Raw genomic sequence first — 19,278 nt, 5'->3', positions numbered from 1 at the left:
AGGGGAAGGTGCAGCTGTGAAGGCCTTTGCACACAGAACTGCTCTCCTCTCCAGGTCGTTCTGCACAAAGCCTTGATGAACCAGAAATACCGTCTCTGCCCTTGCTCTTTTTTAGCTTCAAGCTGTCGTGTTGATCTTCTAGATTTAGTCTTTGGAGTTTCAAAGATCTGAACTTCACCTTGGTGAAGTACAGTTTATTTATAAGCACTGGCATATATATTAAATGATTCACATTTACAGTGGCTATTCATCATGCAATTTTTTAATTACAAAAAATGTAATTGAAGAGAAACAAGGTGAAGAGAGGAGAATCCTGTTATTAGCTTCTGGGGTTGATGCTTTTCCACTGTCTCTATCCTAATGACGTTTTTTTTGCAGTGGGATGTAGATACCTTTAAATAGTCTGTTTAAAATATAATTGGTAAGTGCTCAGCTACAGTAACGTAATGCAGTTGCGCAGAATTTGCATATAACATGGGGATGGAAAAATACAGTAATACTGACTGAAGGATTTATGGTGTTTTGGTGCATATTGCTCTGGAAGCTGATTTTCATGAGACTGTTTATCAGTTGTCTGGGAATTTATGATTTACAGGTGCTATAAATGACGCCAGCATTTACAGTTATATTGTTTTGAGTTAAATGCTGCTCTAGGGAACTGGACTCAGTTATATGGTTTTTCGTAGGAATAATGTTGACCCAACTTCCAGTTACAGGCTCCTTGCTCAGCTGTGACTGTCCACATTCATGGGCTCGGGAGGGAGGTGCACAATCTGTGCAGGACCTTGTACAGCACTAGCTTATACTTGGGGCAATATAGCTGCACTGTTTAACAGCTGGGTTTGTGTGGTGCAATCACGTTGTTTAAAAAAAGTTTTTCTTATTGGGTTTTTTTTTAGCATTGCTAAAGGGAAAGCCAGGATTAGAGAGCTGGGTGGGACTCGTGTGTGTTATTTAAAAATTTTCTAGGTGCTGCCTTACTTCAACAAAAAAGAAAAAAGGGAAAGAAAAAGAAGAAGGGGTTGTTTTTTGTTGTGGGTTTGTTTGATGTTTTGGGGTTTTTTAAAATAATTTTTTAAAAATGCAGTAATTTTTGCCTGAGGGGAGGATTGAGGCAGACCAGAGCCAGGTGGGCTGTATGTCTATGACCAGGTCTCCTGCAAAGGGCTGAGCAACTGTGGTCTGCCTGCTGAGCGGGGCTGAAATGTTTGCTTTCTTGGGATTCATGGAAACCATGGGTAAGCTTTCTGTCTGTCCTGCAGGCTGAAGGATTTTTTTAATAGCTGCTCAAACCCAGTTTTTGCGTTTCAGGTCTGTGGCTGACTTACTGTCAGCTCTGCACTCCAGCTAGAGAGCTTCTTTGGGTGCTTTGCTCTGGCTAGCTTTGCTCTGATGGGAGTGGTTTTGTGTCTTTTGAGCTTCTGGTAAACTCTGATTTTGAGTGTTAGCTTTTGGAGAAGTACTTAAAATTAGCAATAGTTTGACTCCCCAGTTTTTTTCTTTTTTCTCTTCTTAATTAATATAAAATTTAATGTTTTTTTTTTTAATTTAGTCTCAGTACTGCTTTCCTAACACAAGAAAAGCATATCCAAGAGAGTCTGTCTGCTGTTAGAGTTCATAAACTTATTTCTTTTTCTAATTTTAAAAAGAAATCCTTCTCACACTTGAAGCTAAAGGGGGGAGAGGAAGGCTATAAAGATATTGCAGAATTTACTCTCAGGAAAGCAGCTGCTATTTTCATGTGCAAAAAGCTAAGTGTGGGCGTGAAGGGGCCACTGAGCTTAACATTGTACAGCTGTTGGTTGGCTGCCTTTTAACTTTGAATGCAGCTGCGTTGAAGTTTCACTGTCTCAGGGATTTGCGGACCCTGGTCAGTGAAATGGTCCTGCTGGACCAAGAACCCCTCATGAAGTAGCCTGACCTGGCTGGGCACGATGAGCCTGCAGAGCTGGAGCTGGAGACGAGTCAAGTTATTGCAGTTAGTCCTTGCTAGACATGAGAAGGGAAATAACAATGAAATAAAGAAGGAGCAAAGATAGAAATGAAACTTATCCAACACTACATTACTTCTCAAAGTAATAATCGTTCCAGGGCTAAAGGCTTTAAGGTACATCTGTAAGGAAGATGATACTGCCCTATGACATCCTTGGAGAGAGGTTTTAAAAAAAAAAAAACAAAAACAAAAAACACCAAAAAACCCCAACAAAAACAATTCTGTGCTGTTGAGTGTAAGCACTGTTTAAATGTGACAGTTTTAATGTAGTTTCTGCATCAATATCAACAGTAAATCAAAATATTTTAAGTTCAAAGGCTGCTGAGATGGCTTTAGCAATTCTTTGTGGCTATGTGGGTAGTATGGAGAAGTATGTGTTGTTCCTTGGCCCCTTATGCTGGCAGCAGTATATAATATCTAAGGCCTTTCGTGCATTGGCCATTGAATTGGAGAAGGAGCAATATTTGAGCATTTGAATAATAAAGTAATTGTAAGGAGAGGTCATTGTGGGCAGAAAGAAAAGGGGTCAAAATAGCTCCTGGAGGGCCAGCTCAATTCATGCCCATGAGAAAGGAGGCCTGCTTGGAGCAGAAGAAATTGGAAAATACTTTTGAATCAGGATTTGCCTTCTGGTCTCAAGATGATGAAAATGGTGTAGGGGGTGCAATTTCCGTATGTCCGTGGATGTTGTCCTCTGCCCTTGGATATGAATGAGAGGCCCAGTGTGGACCAGTGGAGAGCTAGCCTGGGTGATGCATTTGCATCCTTGGAGCCATTACCTGCTCAGCGCCTCCTCAAAGCCAGCCAAATAGTGTATGTACTCATGCCCTTCTTGCTTCTTTAAGTCTTGTCAATCTTTTGTAATCCATATTTCTGTTTTCTTCATGGGACCTATATTGTTTTGTTCCACTCTTGTAAATCAAACAATGTTGCATTAACTTTTCTTCCCATATGTTTTCTAAGGTGAGCATCTGCAGAGCTTTAGCATTTTTGGACGTCTGCACTGGCAGTTTTTGGTGTGGATTATCCACAAGAGTTATAATTCTGTAGCCATTTATATTGTTCTGGCAGCACAAGTCTAAAAAAAAATCCTATTACGCTTCAATTCCTACTAATATTTGCAACTTTTTTCCATTATTTATTACAGATTTCTTCTCTGCTCCTACAGTTGAGCAAAATGTACTTTTTTTTCCCCCTGCTCTGTATGGGTTTCTCTCCTTGCTTTGACTCCTGTGAGGCTGTAATGTTTTCAGCTGGGTTTTTTCCCCCTCTTCTACTCATATATCGGTTTGGCAGAAAAATCACAGAGAGCTCAACTGTGTGGCCAGGCAACTGTGAGGGGGCGTGGGAGAAGAGTCATTTGCCATTTGCTTTCAGGATTATTTCCTCCAGCTTGTTCATTCTCAGCTATACACCTTTCACAACTGCAGGACCTCAAGCCAGCGATTCATCTCCCTGACTTTAGAAACTTCACAGTCCTGCAGCTAGACTGATGTATGACCCCCTGTTCCTCCCTAGATGAGTTATGTTCCGTGTGCTGCAGTCTAAAGCAGTGCTTGAAATATTTTTGGATGGTTCCCAGTCCTTCAGCCAGTTCCAATTTCAGTTTTTGATGGTGAACAGCACTGATTATAATTGTCACTGTTCCTCAAGAGACATGAAGGCACACGCATGCTTTGTAAAGACCACTTAATATTATTTAATGCTTTCTGCAATCACAGTCTGTACTTTGCATGCAAGAGTCATTGGCATGGTGTTTGCATGCATTTGTGCTGCATTAAAGATCTGCTGTCCTGAAGAGTTGCAACACCAGACCTGCAAAAGTGTTTTCAAACCAGCCTTGGATGAACTGGGTGAATCCCAATGTGTACCCATGCTGTGTGGGTACATTCGGGGAGAGCAGCTGGATCAGTCACTCTTAAGTCTTGATTGAATCAACTGCAAATAGCTTTGGATTCAGCGACTTGCAAAGAGGGGTTGGGGCGCAGGCTGACATGACGTTGATGTCCCAGGTGGAGTAGCAGAAGTTCTGCTCACTCTACCAGGAGCATGCCTCCCTTAAAGAAGGAGCGACACAGGCAGCTGGGAGCAGTAACCTCTGCAAATGTGGACCATGAGTCAGAGCTCTTGCTCATCTGGCTGACCTTTGCATTGAAGCAGATAACAAATGCTCAGAGGGTGGATTAGTGCAGGTCAGGCCTAGAAATGATGATATCCAGCGGATGCTCAGCAATGAGCAGCTGGTGGGTAACAGCAGCCAAACCATAACAGACCTTTCCAAAAGGATACTGCGTCCTTGACCTAACTGCCCTTTGCTTCAGGTCTGCAGGGGTTTTTGCTGAGTTGGGATTCATGGGTGAGGTGTAAATGTTCTTGGAGTGGTTCTTAAACCTCTTTCTGTACCAAAAATTGCTTTATAATTATTGTTCTGCATGGTGTTTGTTTTAAATAATTCAAGTGGTATCTAGAAAAAGTTTACACCATGAAATAGAAAGTTGTGTTTGGTGTGTTTTCCCCTAAGATTTCTAATTTGAAAGACTTGGTTTATCCACAGTTGGTTTTAAACTTTTTTTTTTGAGTTCAAATAGATCCCTAAACTGTGGGTCAAAGCACAAGAGTACTGTAAAGGTATAGGAAATGCCAGATAGGAGCCAGCTGCCTATACATGGAACATTAACGCTGGGGGAATGTAACATTAGACCAAAGTACAGGGGCAAGATGCTAACAGCCTGAATAAAGATGTAGGTAATTTAAAAAAGATAGAACGTGGTTTCTGTGGTTTTAATCCAGAGGGGGTCTGTTGCTGCCTTGACTGCTCCTTGTTGTAACCCAGAGAAGTCGGGTACCCCATCAGCATTGTCAGTGGGAGGAGAGAGCTGCCATATTCCCTGCTCCTGTGCAGCTGCTCCAGCTCTAAGCTTGCTGGTTGTGTTTGAGTTATAATTGTGTTACTATGAACTGAAAATATTTCAATTGTTTTTGGCTAGTTTACTGCTCATTTATTTATATCATAGGCTGGAACATGGTTTAGACCTTATATTTTGAGTGTCCAGGCTTGGTTATGCATGTATCCGTTCACCTCCTCACCACTGAATGGAAAACTCTCTATTACTTGCTCTGTTAGCATTAATAGAGAACATGGAAATAAAATTTGTGATGTTCTATGACTTTTTTAATTAAAAAAAAAAAAAAAGGGAAAAAAGGAAAAAGCCCCTACCCAAAGCTTCGACTCAGGTAAGCTCCTAAATCTATGTCGAGGGAACAGAGTAAGGAAAACGTTTTTTGGAAGCACTGAGCCTACAGCAGGGATGTCTGGAAGTGCCCACACTAGATGGGGAGATGTGATTAAAGAAGGGGGTGGGTCACAACAGGTTTTACAGGAGCAGAGGAGCGGTGACACATCACTTTTCCTCCCCATAGCTCAGCTCCTCTCTCGTCTTGGTATTTTTTCAGCTGCCTGATCTTGGCCAGAGGTTTCTGAAGCTCTCCTGTTCCTGAGCAGAGCCTGCTTTCTCAGATGCCCTCCCAGCTCAGGTTTCTGAGGGATAACCTGTGTCACAGGGTACAATATCAGACAGGATATTGCATAGGGCTCTCAGATCAAACCCTACCAACGCAAACATTCAGGTGCTGTGGCCTTCAGCACCAAAAATCCAGTTTTCTCTTCCTTGATCCTGAGGAGTAACCCTCCTAAGCAGGAGGGAGCAGGCACTGGTGTAATTTTGGGAATGCAGGTTGCAGTGTGCATCCATTTCATCCCTACTTGTGCCATCTACATAGGACTATGGTTAGGAAATGTTCTGACTGCATGAAAAAAATCCCCAGTGGAAACGCCGAACCCTATATTCACAAAAGCAAAGAGTAAAATGAGCAAAGAGTGAAATGAGCTACTTTGTTAGCTTTTATCATTAATTTTAACTGATGGTAGCTGTCATTTCAGCCATAGAGGAGGCAGCCATGCATGGGAATGAGTGCCTGTGCTGGGATTACTTCTCTCTGGCCTGGATGAGCCACCTCCTGTGGTTTTGGGCAGCATCTCTGCATTTATTCTGTCATTTAAGTGTTATTGGGTTAGTGAAGAAAGATTTGTTCTTTCTCTAGCTTGTCTCCAAAAAAAGGAGGCCCCTTTAAATTGTTTCATGTTTTAATTGCACAGAAACAGCAGAGGTGCATATGGCAAATGCTTCCTTGCTGACACATTAGCAGCAGGTCCCCGGCATCTCACCCCTTGGCTTCTGCATAGCTGAGTTGTTTTGTTTTAATTTCAACCTAAGTGGCATACAAAGTACCTCCTGCCACAGCTTTTTGGATGAAAATTGCCTGCGAAGCAACCTGGGGGGTAGACTGTGGGCTCTGTATTGCTGCAGAGACATCCAGCAGCCCCCTTCCAGCTTGCAGCTGCTCCCCTCTTCCTCTGCAGTGATGAACTTGGCCAAACTTGCTGCTTGGCCAGACTTACCGGGGAGCAAGGAAGGGTCTCCAAGTGAAAGCTGGAAGCACACAGTGTAACTGGAGAGCAGCATATGTTTGAGGCAGGCTAGAGGGACTGAAAGTAGTTTTCCAAGGTGATGTGGGATAGTGGCATGCTGTATGTTTGGAGGCAATCATTGGGGAGATAGATTAATTGTTGCTGTATTTGCAGTCATCATCATTCATTGATGCAGCTAGAGATGGGGGGAGATGATGGGGTCTGTCATCTCATTTGTGTACATTTTTAAGGATTTTCTAGGAAACACCCAGTCAACTGATTGGGGGTCTTTTTATTGTAGAGCTGTTAGGATAGATCAGGGGGTCTAAAGGGGAATGAGACCCTGAAAATGTACAGTTACAGGTAATTGCATTAGGAATCTTTGTGCTTACAAAAAAATGCACACAAGTCCACGGGAACTATTTTTTCACTTTTTCTGAAACAAGACCGCTTAGAAGTATCAAAGTTGCCATTTTCCATTAATGGCAAGATTTGTTTGATGATGTACTTGAGAGGGTGCTCCAGCACTGATGGACATTTGCCCAGCTTGTTTGGAAGGACTTCATGAGACCTGTGTGTTGCTGTGCACCTCAGGTGTTCAATAATTGGTGCTTCCATCCAACATCTCTTGTCTCACTGACTCGTTAACATACTGAGACATTTCCAAATCTTAGTGTCTAGGAGACCCTGCATTTCCATGGCAGCCAAAATAAGCCTCGAAGGTCATCTTGTTGCTTTTGGATTGTGCAAGTTGGATTGGCAATTTTTATTTAGCTTTGGGTTGTTTTGGCTGTAGATGCACTGGTTATTTGTAGGTATGGAGTACAGTTGAAATATGCGGGGGGATTAAATGGACTTGGTCATAGGAGACTAAATCATCAGCCCCCTTCCCTCAGTGCCAACATTTCATCTTGTGTAAGACCAGTCTTGTTCTGATACACCCTGCCCCAGTCCTCCTTGTCACGATGGGGCAGTTTCACTGCCTCCTTGCTGCAGCAGCAGGCGGTAGGTCAGCCACCCTCCCCCTGCCCAACAGAGCCAGGTGGCACAGCACTGATGCTTTTGGTGTGCTTTTAGTCTTAGGTCTCAAAGGAGTTTTGCTGTAACAAGAGGTGCTGCACCCCAGTATCAGAGAGGAAGAATTAATCTCTGCTCTTTCAGCATCACATTGCGCTGCCAACACCACCTTGGGTACATGGCGCTGAGGTTCGATGGGCTCAAGAGCAGGGACGGCGACTCCTGCATGCACTCCAGCTCTCCAGGAGTCTTCAAGTCCCTTTCCTGGGGAGCATACCTGTGCTGGTTTTGTGATATGATAATGCAAAAGGTGCTCTTGCTGAGTTTTGAAAGATGCTCATCATGGCCGCACAGGATGGGGAGGTTGCATCTTGCACGGCTGGAGGCATCTCTTAGACCCATCTCTCTCATTATTGGCATGATCGTGGTGGCATACAAGAAAGACTAGTTTGGGAAGGAAATAAAAGTGTGGGAGAACAAAGAATAAGGATTAGACCTCCAAGTCTGATACCACCAATGTGTGATATTAGATACTTGATGCTTTTCTGTTGAAATAAAGAAGTATGTGCTTGGCACTTTTAGGAGAGACTTGTTGAGCCACTGCTTTTTTGGGAGAGGGGCAGTTGTAAAAAGAGTTTGACTCTAGGCCCAAGTCAGTGTTTACATCTAGAGGTGCATTCCCCATCGCTGGTGGGAAGAGGGCAGGAGGAATTTAGGAGGACAAAGATGCTTTTTCATGATGTGGTAACTATCTCTCAAGGTTTTCCTCCAAAGCAAATGGTTTTGTTGATGGTGCGGATACAGCTACTACATAATTTTATTTTAGTCTAATTCTAAATCATGGGTTTGATTGGCTGGGTGTAATGGTTGCATCTTTAAATTATTTTCAGTAAGGCAAAGCAAGGGGAGTGAGTTCTCAAAAAGGGAGATGATGCTCAGACTTGTACTTAGATGTGTACAAAATATTGTATAAATCGCTGTTCATGTACCTCAGGGCTTTTTACAGTGCCTTGCTCAGTAAACCATATCTTGCTCTTAAACCATGAAGACAGAAATAAAGTTAAATAGGAAAGCTTACTGTTTGTTTTCTTTATACTTTAGAGGTACTTGGCACGCTACCCATTACAGTAAGTGCTGGAGATTAGGCTTAGCTATACAGGAAAGTCATGTGTCAAGGAGAATTGAGCCTGGTTTTTCTGTAGTCCTGTCTAGTATCTCCCATCGCACCAGTGTGCCTGGCTGGGCTGCGATCACCAGCACTACATTTCCAAAATCCTCTTTGAAGTAAATCACAAAACAATCTTTCTTCCATGAAATTTGAGTTTTAGGAAGTGACCTCAAGTCACTGGAAAGGGTCTTGTTGCCTTCAATTGGGTCTCTCATACTGGTTTCTGTTGGGTTTTCAATCATCTAGCGGTCACCGTGACCCAAAAGAGAAGTACTGGGCAATGGACTGAGATACTGTAGTGACCCACCAATCTGAAACTAGCTCTGAAATGTGTTTGGTGGCAAACACGCATCTGAACGTTTTGTGTGTTGTGGAAGTCTCTACTGTAATTCTGTAATGTCCTTGTAACAGCTACAGCACTTGCTTATATAGGTGCAGGAAATATTTAAGGTGTTCTCAGTTTATTGTCATGTAATCTTATTTTTAATGAAGTGCTTGTTTTTTTTCTGCAGAGAGAAAGTATGTAGGATAAATGCCCTGATTCTTTGGAAATTCTGGTTGAGTAACACCACCTACTATGGTAAAGAGAAGCTGTGGCACCGCTACTGGTTTGAAAGAGGCTGTGTAGGTGAAATATGTTGAATGAAAGTTTTGCTTTCTCACCAGAAACATACCATCTTTAGTGTGTTTTTCCTTTGTGTGCAAGGAAAAAAAACCCTACAGTATTGCCAACCCATAATCTTGTAAAGTCTCATCTGTCTTCAATATTTTGTCTATTAATTCTCCTGGAAAGGGGGAAAAAAATAATTAGATGCTAGAACTACATTCTGTAACTGTGGTGGTAATCTTCCTATCATTAATCTTAATGTATGTGAGGTGTTTTTTTTTTTTTTTTAAAAAAAAACCCAACAGAATACAATTTAATTAATTTTCTTTGGAAACAGCAAAAACGGTAGGGCCTGTGATTGACATATCTTGCTCCTGGGTTGCTGGGCTTTTCACACTGGTGTTACTTTAACTCCACCCTGTGTGAACGAAGATGATGATTGCAATGTAATTCTCCTTCTCGTCCTCATTTGTATTTTGTAAATATCCTAGGGATTCTTTTCCCAAGGACTCGCTGGTGCTATTGCTCCTTATGAGTCTGAATAAAGAGAAAATGCTCCCTGGATGTATTGTGTTGCTGTTGAGAGAGCTATTCTATTTGGAAATCACTTGTTGCTTTAATAAATCAAAAAACATACATTGGGTCAGCAGAAATGCTGATTGCAAACAAAAGAAAAGAAAAGAAGAGGCTAATTTTGCTGATGATAAAGGTAAGATAAGCCTCAGCAGGGCAAAGTGTGCTGATAAATAACCTGATGATACGAATTTGTAGTGTTAATTCAAACCAAGGTCCCCCTGCTGGGAAAAGCCAGGTAGACGAGCTTCTGCGTTTTTTCTTTCAGGTCTTTTTAGCTGTTAAATTGCAGTATTGTTTGCTCTTTGAAAAGTGAATGCTCAAAATACTACTTCTGCTGAGCATGGCTTCTCAATAGAAGATACATGCAAATGGCAGTTCCACCATTTGACTGAGTAACTGGGCTGCCTTAGTTTGTTGATGGTATTTTTAGTGCAGTTTGAGTAAAATGCTATAAAACCATGGTGCGCTTTGTCTGCGTTTCCTTGTGCATTATTGATTTTATTGCACTGCACTTATTCTTTTCCCTTTCAGTGAGATTACTGCTGCGTTTGCCCAACTGGCCAGAACAACATGTTTCCAATAGGATGCTGAAATGTGGTAATAAACAAAGAAATTTTGCATCATGGAGACAAACAATTCATATATGGGGAGAAAATGCTTAATTTAATGGCTGTTAGTACCAACAGGCGGAGAGAAGTGTGTTCTGCCTGTGGGTTCAAAAGAACAGAGCATCACCACTCACGTTGACTTTTCTTTTTCCCCTTCTGCCACTGCAAGGCATTATTCCGGAGTGTTTGCCACTCTGGTTCTGCTGTAACCTTGCGCTGTTCACCTTGCAAGTCAGTGGGTTAATTTTCAATATAACTATGCTATTCACCAGCAGTGCTGGTTTGAATAATTTGAAGAAGAAGAAAGAGAGGTTATGATACATAACTTTTTAATCTTTTTTTTCCCCCCTCCCCTCCTTAGGCCATTGGTACACTTCAAAGACCAAAGCTCCATCTTTCTGGCTCAAAAATGCCTTTTGGCAGTTGAAATAAAACCCCAAAAGTAATCTTTTCTTGCAGAGGTGGTGGAGGGTAACTGAGGAAGAAGGGTATCACAGTGGGGACTCCCAGGTGCTAACTTCCATTGACCCTCATGGTGGGCAAATTCAGAAGACATTACTGCTTTCTTCTTTTGGTGGGGGGAAAAGTGAGAACAGTCACCAATTGGAATAATCTCCCCAGGGAAGTGGTTGACTCGGCCACGTTGGACACCTTCAGGTGTCGTCTGGACAGGGTGCTGGGCCATCTTGTTTAGACTGTGCTCTTCCTAGAAAGGTTGGACTAGATGATCCCTGAGGTCCCTTCCAACCTGGGATTCTTAAAAAAAAAAAAAAATAATAATTCTATAATATAATTAATATATAAAATAAAATATGTAATATATAATGTAATTAATAACACTAAGTTAAATCCTTGGGTTCTGCCTGGACTAGATTGTATTATAGGAAAAGCCACGTGGTTTTTCTTTGTAGCTTAGGGGTTTTTTTTTTTGCTTGCATGAAATTCATTGCTTTGATCTCTTGAGCTTTGTGAAATTTTAACCTGATTTCCTGTATGGTCAACATGGAAGGAAACTTTTAGATGTATCTGCAGCCTGAAGAAGATGAAAGATTGGTTATCTCAATGCAATAAAGATGAAAACAAATACACCTGTGGTAATAGAATTAACGTAAATTTGTTGTAAAACACTGGAGAACCTCCATTTGCTATTAAGTGTTTGGTTTTCAGCTGTGGAAGCAAAATGTGTTTTGGCAAGGATGCAGCCTTGGGTGCGACTGTCAAAAATAAGAGGTGAAGGGATGATGAGTGGATTAATGAAGTGTTGAAAGAGCTGGTAAAAGACATGAGTCAAAAAAACAAAAAAAACAAAAAAAAACAAAAACAAAAAAAAAACCAAGAGACAGACTTGCTTAAGGTTTCCAAAGGCAATTTCTATTCTAAGAATTGAGCTCCCCTGTTTCTAGCTTAAAAAAAACTTGAGGTATAAAGTACAGCATCTGAGAGTGTCTATAGTCGTCTTTTGACCTGCACATAAAATGTTAGTCTTAAACCTGCCGCATTTAATTTGGGGGTGATATAGACACTTTTGATCTGCCTGAGAGATTTTTCTCACTAGCATTTTGCAGATTGGAGCTTGTAAATTGCTTCTCAAATCTTGATAATTAATGATGGTGGGTGGTGAACATGAACTGCAAATGGTTTGAGGTTTTCTTATTCTTTTTATTTTTGGCTTCTAAAAGCCTGTATGCCCTAAAATGCTCAGGAAGACAAAAGGGAAAATTATATTTGTGCAAAAGTGGGGGAGGAGGTGGAACGGATGTGTTGTTCTGCTGGCATTTGAAGTACTGTGTTTCACATCCTCAAAACGCGCTACAGGCATCCCACTGAATGAGGACCAGACCTCATTTCTGAGTGATACTTGAACCTCATCACTGGGCTTCGGTACTCGGGCAAGAGAGGTTTCCCCGAGGCTGGGGGCAGCGTAAGGCTGGAGACCATTATGGTGTTGTGTATCTCAGATTTCGTCTCTTGTAATATTAATGCTGCTTTTCTCTCACTCTTTTTTTGGTTTTGTTTTTAAATCCTCGGCTAATTCTAGGTTGTGTTAGTTATCTGTGTTGTCTGTCTTGCTGCACTGTGTTTGCAGTAGTCCAAGAAGCGTGCCTGGAAATGTGTGTTGGACTTACCTTGGAGGTCATTTTGGAGTAGCTTTCTCAGCCCAATTTATTGGCACCAGGAGAAATTGCCTTCATAATCAAAGTATTAGTTGTGTAGTTTTTTTCAGATGCTGCTGTGATTACTGTCTTTTAACGTAAAAGGTTAAAGTTCCAGTTCTTGTATTCCTGTTTGTTTCCTTTAATCACAGCATGCCTTTGAACGTGACCATATTTTTAGTACGGTTGGTGTGTGCTTCCAAGGTACTGCAGGACAGATTTGACTGTGGATATTTTTATCTTCCCTCCCCCAAAGAGCTTTATCCTTCTGCATTCACATTCTGCGTCTCTTTGCGAAATACTTAATCATTGATGGTGATGGTCCCGTCACCCAGGACCAGCAAGCTGAAGAGCAATGTGTTTTGCTGCATGTTGGCTGTGTATAAGGCTTCACAAAAAATCCCCTCCCAAAAACCAACCTGCTGATCTGTTACGAAATAAATTTGTTTTTTATTACTAAGCAGCTATTTCCCTTTTGTAAGTAGTGCCTGCTGAGAGACCGAAGGAAAAAAAAAAAGAAAGAGGAAAAACAGTTTAATAAGGTAACAGCATAATTCATTCAACAGGTAATTCTGTAGGTGCAGTTCGGCTGTTCTGTGACACAGATGCTGGGTTTGCACTGTGCAGTGATTTCACTCATGTACAGCCTGTTAGTGGTCCCACATGCAGTCCCACCTCCTTGTCTTTTCTGGGGCTGCATTGGGTCTCCCCTTGCTCTTTGCCCCATAGTTGGCCACATCACTTTCCCTTGGATAATATAATGGGTTATTTTAAATTGGAAATTGAAGTTACTGTTGTCACGTTCTGCTTACCTGGAGGCTCTGGCTTTTCTTTGAAATGTGAAACAGGCTCTGTGGCAAAAAAGTTGATTGCTTTCCGCCCCCCATTTGTTTCAGCTGGTCTGTTAAAAGCTATTATCTTTAAGCAAACTTGCATCCTCTAAGAAAATTAGTCCACATTTCATTTCCAGTCCAGTTAGCAGTTCCTCTTCTCAGCCTGCTATTTCTCTGCCGTTGCCCACACCTTTGTGTGGCTTGCTGTACCTCCTAAGCAGGCACAGCGTGGCTGATGCTTGAAATCGTTATGGATCCTTGTTTCCTGCCCCAACAGTGAGACGAAGACCTGTTTTCTTAATGCAGGCTGTCATGCCTTTTGGACACACGTGAAGACAAATTGTCAGCTGTGACCCTCACTGCATTGCAAAAACTTAAGAACAACTAATATAGTTTACATAAAATGAGCATATTGGTATTTATGATGTGTTGCAGTGTAATTAGGGTAGCCTGTTCTTGGTATTGACTGCTCGGATGTGCACAGACAGATCTTGTGAGCTGTTTGTTTCTTAGCACGGCTATAGCTTTGTCTATACATCTGACAAGCTGAGAGATTAAAACAGTTTAAAGAATAGCCTTGGAGATTGCTTGAGGAAGCAGAAAGTTTCCCTAGCTTAATACTGATTTTTGCTGCAAAACTCAAGTTTTCTTTAAAAAAAAAAAAAGTAAAAAAATAGCTCAAGGGGGATCTGCTTGCTGCCTTCCACTACCAGCATGAATGCCTGGTTTAAAATGCTGTGTTTTCAGGTGAGTACTTAGCTGCAACTAAGGGAGAAGAGAGGGATAGGGTAATTAGAAATTTATGCTCAAGTGTGAATATATATAAGAGGAAGGAAAAAAGGAGAAAACATGTTGGGGAATATACTGAACATAAAGAAAAATGCATGTAGAGGTGTGACTGGGAGGGTTAGCTGCTTAGAACAGCGATTGAGCATATATATGTTGTACACTTTGAGTGAAAAGCCTCGTTAAATGGAGAAAAGCACTATTCTGTGCAGAGCAAGATGTAAGATGGAAGCTGGTCTGTGAGTAGAAGTGAGAGGTGGTTCTGCATCCAGAGTCCTCCCCCTTGCACGGTAAAAGCCACCCGTCAGGGAACCTGCGGATGCAGTGGCAGAAGCAGAATTGCTCTTGGCCCAGCTGGTCAAATCCTCGTTTCTGTGACTTTGGGGACAGGCAGGGAAAACCCTCCGAGGGCAACTGTGGAGGCCACATAAACCATGTCCTGATGTGTTACGGTGCTGCCTCAGCATGGGCAGGTGTGCTGTTTGTGCTGAGCTCACAGGGAAATAAAACTCAAAAGATTTTCTTTGGGGTTATACATTTCTGGTGGGATGGATACTGCTATATCCTAGGTAAAAAGCACCCTTCTGCTGTGATTGATCGAATTCTTGTGGTCAGCTTGGAATAAAATGAGCCACATCCTTTTAAGTAAATACCCAGAAGTAATGAGTTAAGCAGTTGTGTGTATGATCTTATGCTATAGCTGAACTAAACAAGTCAGCAAAAAGGGGTTCTCATTTTCCTCTAGCTCGCCTCTTCCAAAAGATTTGGCTGGTGGAAAGGCAAGCCAGGTCATCTCGCCCAACTTTGAAGTTGGCTTTCTTTGAGTGTGGAACCATTTGGTCATTAAAGTTTGTGGGTTTAATTATGTTTTTTTAAATATAAAATATTGCAGCTATAAACTAGCTTTTTCTTCCCCCGTTTGTTTTATGTGACATCTGGATTGTTCAGAGAGTGTTACTGCATCTTAAAATGGGGCTAGTTGCCTTTTTGAGTGGTGGAGGTTTTATGAATCCAGTAGAGTAATGACCACATAGAGAAAAGGATAATACAGCTGGCTATTGCCTTTCACATCTATTAACTTAAGATCTTTAATTAATTTAGGGGGGGTGTTTTGTCTGAACGCTTGCAATTAGCAGCTCTTAATCACTAAAATGCTTTGTAAGAAATCTGGCTTGATGGGTAGATTGGTAAAAGGAACATGAGGAGCAGATATTGCTGCGTTCTCTGGGAAACATATCTGTGTGCGTGTTGCTTTCTTCAAGTCCCAGATCAAAGAATAGGGCTGGAGGAGACTTTGAGTCCCTGTTCCAAGGCAGGATTGGTCTATCTATATCATGATCTACCTATATCAGATGTTTATTGAATACAGTTTTAACAACCTAAGATGATGCAGACAGCCTATGCTCTTGTATTTCTCTTCACAAACCCCATTACTTGTCTTCTTAAAGCCATACATTTAGAGGTTACCTTTTGTCAATATTTTTGTCTCTCTCTTGCCATTTTTAGGTAAAAGTGACTTGACAACCACGCAGGAAGGTGGATTATTTTTCAAACAACGAGCATGCGTCTCTAGACATGATTTGTGGTTCGGTCCGGCTGGAGCTGTCTGAATGAAGCTATGGGCTGTGCCTCCGCCAAGCATGTTTCTACTGTTCAAAACGAAGAGGAAACTCAGAAGGGGAAAAACTATCAGAACGGAGATGTGTTTGGTGGTAAGTGTTGCAGGATTTCATCTTTCTCCCAACATCATGAATGTTCTGGAAGGTGTATGTGGGAGCCTTAACCTTTCACACAGGAAAATGCATGTTAAAATAAATCATGATGGTACTGCAGTTGGCCCCTCCAAGGGACAGTTCCATGGCACCTGAAACAGAAGTTGGGGTGAAATCCTTAGTGGAAAATTAACGTTCTAAGTGATGTACAGTACTGCACTGTCTTTAACTCTGTGAACTGTGGAATAGTTCAAAGACAATGAGTTGCACAGCCCCCCTCTATATACAAGCCTTTATATATGTTTGTCATTAGGTACCAAAATAGTTGACTTGTTTCCTAAAAATAAAAATCTGTTCAGTAAGAAAGATAATTCCTCAGTACTGTTGACCTGTAAAGCAATAAAGCATGAGTTCTGAAATCCTATAGCAAACAGGATTTGAAGGTACAATGAAACTAGAAATAACCTTCTGTGTGGTATTCGTTGGTATGGGGAAGCTCTGAATGTGGGATGAAAACATCTGTTTCACTGTGTGGGAAGACTGGTCTATGATCCAGGTATTATCACAGACACTTGTGTGTCAGAGAAGTTGTATAAGATAAACTGTATAGTCAGCTTCATTATTCCCCCACCCCCCACAATTCTGCTAATATATGCTAAGTGTTTTTTAGATAATGTTCTAAACAAAAATTCAGTTTTTTAAATGTTAGGAATTCTCTGGAAGGCAGTTCAGAAATGAGATTTCTAGATCTGCCCAGATATCTGTCTGAAAGTTAAGTCAGCAGTGAATACGCTAACTTGGTATTGTTATTCTTAAAATAGGCTCATTGCTACCAAGTATGCCAAACTTCTCTTCTCTGGTGGTTTTTATAGCAATTGTTTACGTAGAAGTGGGAATGACGCATCTAGCAGCAAAAAATATCTCCCTTTAATTTCAAAAGCAATGATATTTTGCTTTTTCAGCCTTTCTGGGGGCTAGCTTGCTCCCAACAGTTGATCCCAAAGTAACAATACCTAGAGGCGTAATCTGAAGAGAAAGTAGTTCAGCAAACTTCAGGCCTAAATGATGGGTTATTTTACTCTGTGTGTGCTCCTTCACTAACCCAAGATATTCTGGTTTTGGAATGGTGAGTTCAGTATGTTGCTTTTATTTAAAATAGGCTTTAAGTGCTGTCATGAACAAAAACTGTATTAGTTTCTCAAAGGAATTTCAGTTTATATTTTAGCTCATCTTTAGTGAGGGAGCAATTTTTGGCAATATGTGTGTCAGCTTTTTTTGTGGTGTGTTTTTTTGTTGTTGTTTGTTTGTTTTGTTTAACTGCATGCTGTGAGCCAAAGATCATATAAAGACAAGAAACCTAAAGTAACTTCTGGAGGCAGAAAATCAAGAAGACCAAAGGGATTTTAAAGGGCCCCCACTTTATAGAGCTGGACTGGTGTCAGCAGTACCATTTAGCTATTCTGGGATCAATTTGAGGGCTGTTTATTGTTCCCTCTTTTACAGAAGCCTACTAATATCAGGAATACTACCTGCTGTTAACCATTTTCTGGCACATATTTTAATTTATGTATGCACTTTGTCATTGCTAAAGATCCAGTTAAATGATGGATCCTTTTTTAGCGAAGAGTTGGGACTTAAACGACTTGTTGAATGGTAACTAGAATGAGTATAAAAGCCATGTTTTCCCTTGCTGCTGAGGGACAGCCTCCAGATCAGGAATTGGGTGTATGCGAAAGGTGAGCTGGAGTGTACGTGGCTTTACTGCTGTCCTTTTCGGACTTGGAAATGATCAACGGGATGCTTAGATGCCCAGAAGCAGGAAGCCACATGCTTCCCACGTCCAGTGCCTTGTGTAGTTCCTGAACACAATTTTTTTGATAAAAAAAGGGAGGCAAGAAAAATATACCTTAACATCGTATTTATTGTCCTTCTTAAGTCTTTTGGGCTTGCCAAATACCTAGAGCTCTTTCATAGGAGACTGAACACTAACAATTCCTGCTCCCCCTTCTTCCATCTTGGAAATCCTAGTGGTAATTGCATTGTTTGTTACAAGTCAGATTTGAAAGCTCAGACTATTCTGCCCACTTCATTTTCTATTAAACTTTCATGTTGTTAGTCCCAAATTAATTCCATGTAACATATTCTTAGGAGTTATTCCTTAAGTCATCAAGGAGGAAGTCAGTGCTGTATCAGAGGGCTGTCATCATCAACTCCCTACGAGGAGAGAGTGTAGTCATGCTAGATTTGAACAGTCGATCTCAGCTAGGGGGACAAATCGTAGCAGAATAAGTTCCCAGAGATACAGGAGGATCCACAGAGTCAACAAAGTTTAAAAAGTACTGCAGCACTTCTGTCATGTGTTTCCCTGTCCAGTTCCAGGTGCCAAAAGCTGCTGAATGTTTCCTTGCTTGTTGCTGGGAGGGGACAGAGGTGTCTCATCCAGGCAGCGGCCAAGAGCAAAGTATCTCTGCAGCCCATAGGGGTTGAAAATTAACTGCAGAATGACTAGGCAGAGCAAAACCAAGGTAAGTGGCAGGGAAATCAGATGGCTCATGAGGAGCAAGAAGGTAATGGAAAGGGAATTAGAGGCAATTGGTAAGAGGTATTGGGGAAGGAGGCAGCAAAGTAAAAGAAACAGAGAGAACAAGTGGCATTGGAAGGTGGCTGACGTAGTTAGTGATAGCATTGATAACATCCTGAGAATATTAGTATCCATAAGTGATGATGAACACTCGCAGTGTTCACATCTAGGGACTAATCTGACATAAAGCACCCATGCAAAACTAGCAAGTACGAGCTTTGTAGTTGTAGTAGTCCATGTTGCCTCAGGTGTTTCACAAGTGGAGAAGATCCTGGAGGACTTGGAACAGCAATGACAGAATTAAAGGAAGAAACCTCAGTGCTGCCTTCCCTGGGCAGCTGGTGTGATCCGAAAGATGTGGCTTACAGTATATTGCCCCTCGCTGTTTGCCTAACACCTGAGATGAAAATAGTATTCTTTCTTACTTGAACACCATCCCCAGACAAGTTGCAGGCAGAAAGAGTCAACAGTAAGGACTGTATTTTCTATCTTGCTTTTGCATTAAATAGGTCATTTTGAGTGAGGGAAGGTATGAAGATACTTTATTTGGTTCTAGCAGGTTTGCTCTTACCTTTGCCTTAGGCTGCTGGGATTTTTTTGCCACTTAGGGATTTTTGTCGTGTGTGGTTGAAAGCATTAGCCACATAGCTGAAAAACCTTTCACTTTCCCACATACCACCCTTTTTTCCACAAATAAGTGCAGTTGTTCATGTGATTTCTGTGAGCTCCATCTTTTCTGGTGCTCAAGAGCTTTCCTATTTTGCTCCCCTGCTATA

At 41.5% G+C, this 19,278-nt stretch overlaps 1 protein-coding gene across 2 annotated transcripts in view; it reads left to right on the top strand.

Moving 5' to 3' along the window:
• The window catches only part of C6H1orf21 (chromosome 6 C1orf21 homolog), a 130,689-nt gene that overhangs the window by 36,831 nt on the left and 74,580 nt on the right, over positions 1-19,278 (top strand). For both annotated transcript variants that reach the window (XM_075096782.1, XM_075096783.1), the window contains exon 2: positions 15,716-15,921. In XM_075096782.1, coding sequence (XP_074952883.1) covers positions 15,828-15,921 — 94 coding nt within the window. In that variant the 5' untranslated portion in view covers positions 15,716-15,827. The remainder of the gene's footprint in view (positions 1-15,715; positions 15,922-19,278) is intronic.

Source organism: Phalacrocorax aristotelis, chromosome 6 (assembly GCF_949628215.1).
Source record: "Phalacrocorax aristotelis chromosome 6, bGulAri2.1, whole genome shotgun sequence".
NCBI classification, from domain to species: domain Eukaryota; kingdom Metazoa; phylum Chordata; class Aves; order Suliformes; family Phalacrocoracidae; genus Phalacrocorax; species Phalacrocorax aristotelis.
This window is presented reverse-complemented; position numbering and strand designations above follow the sequence as displayed.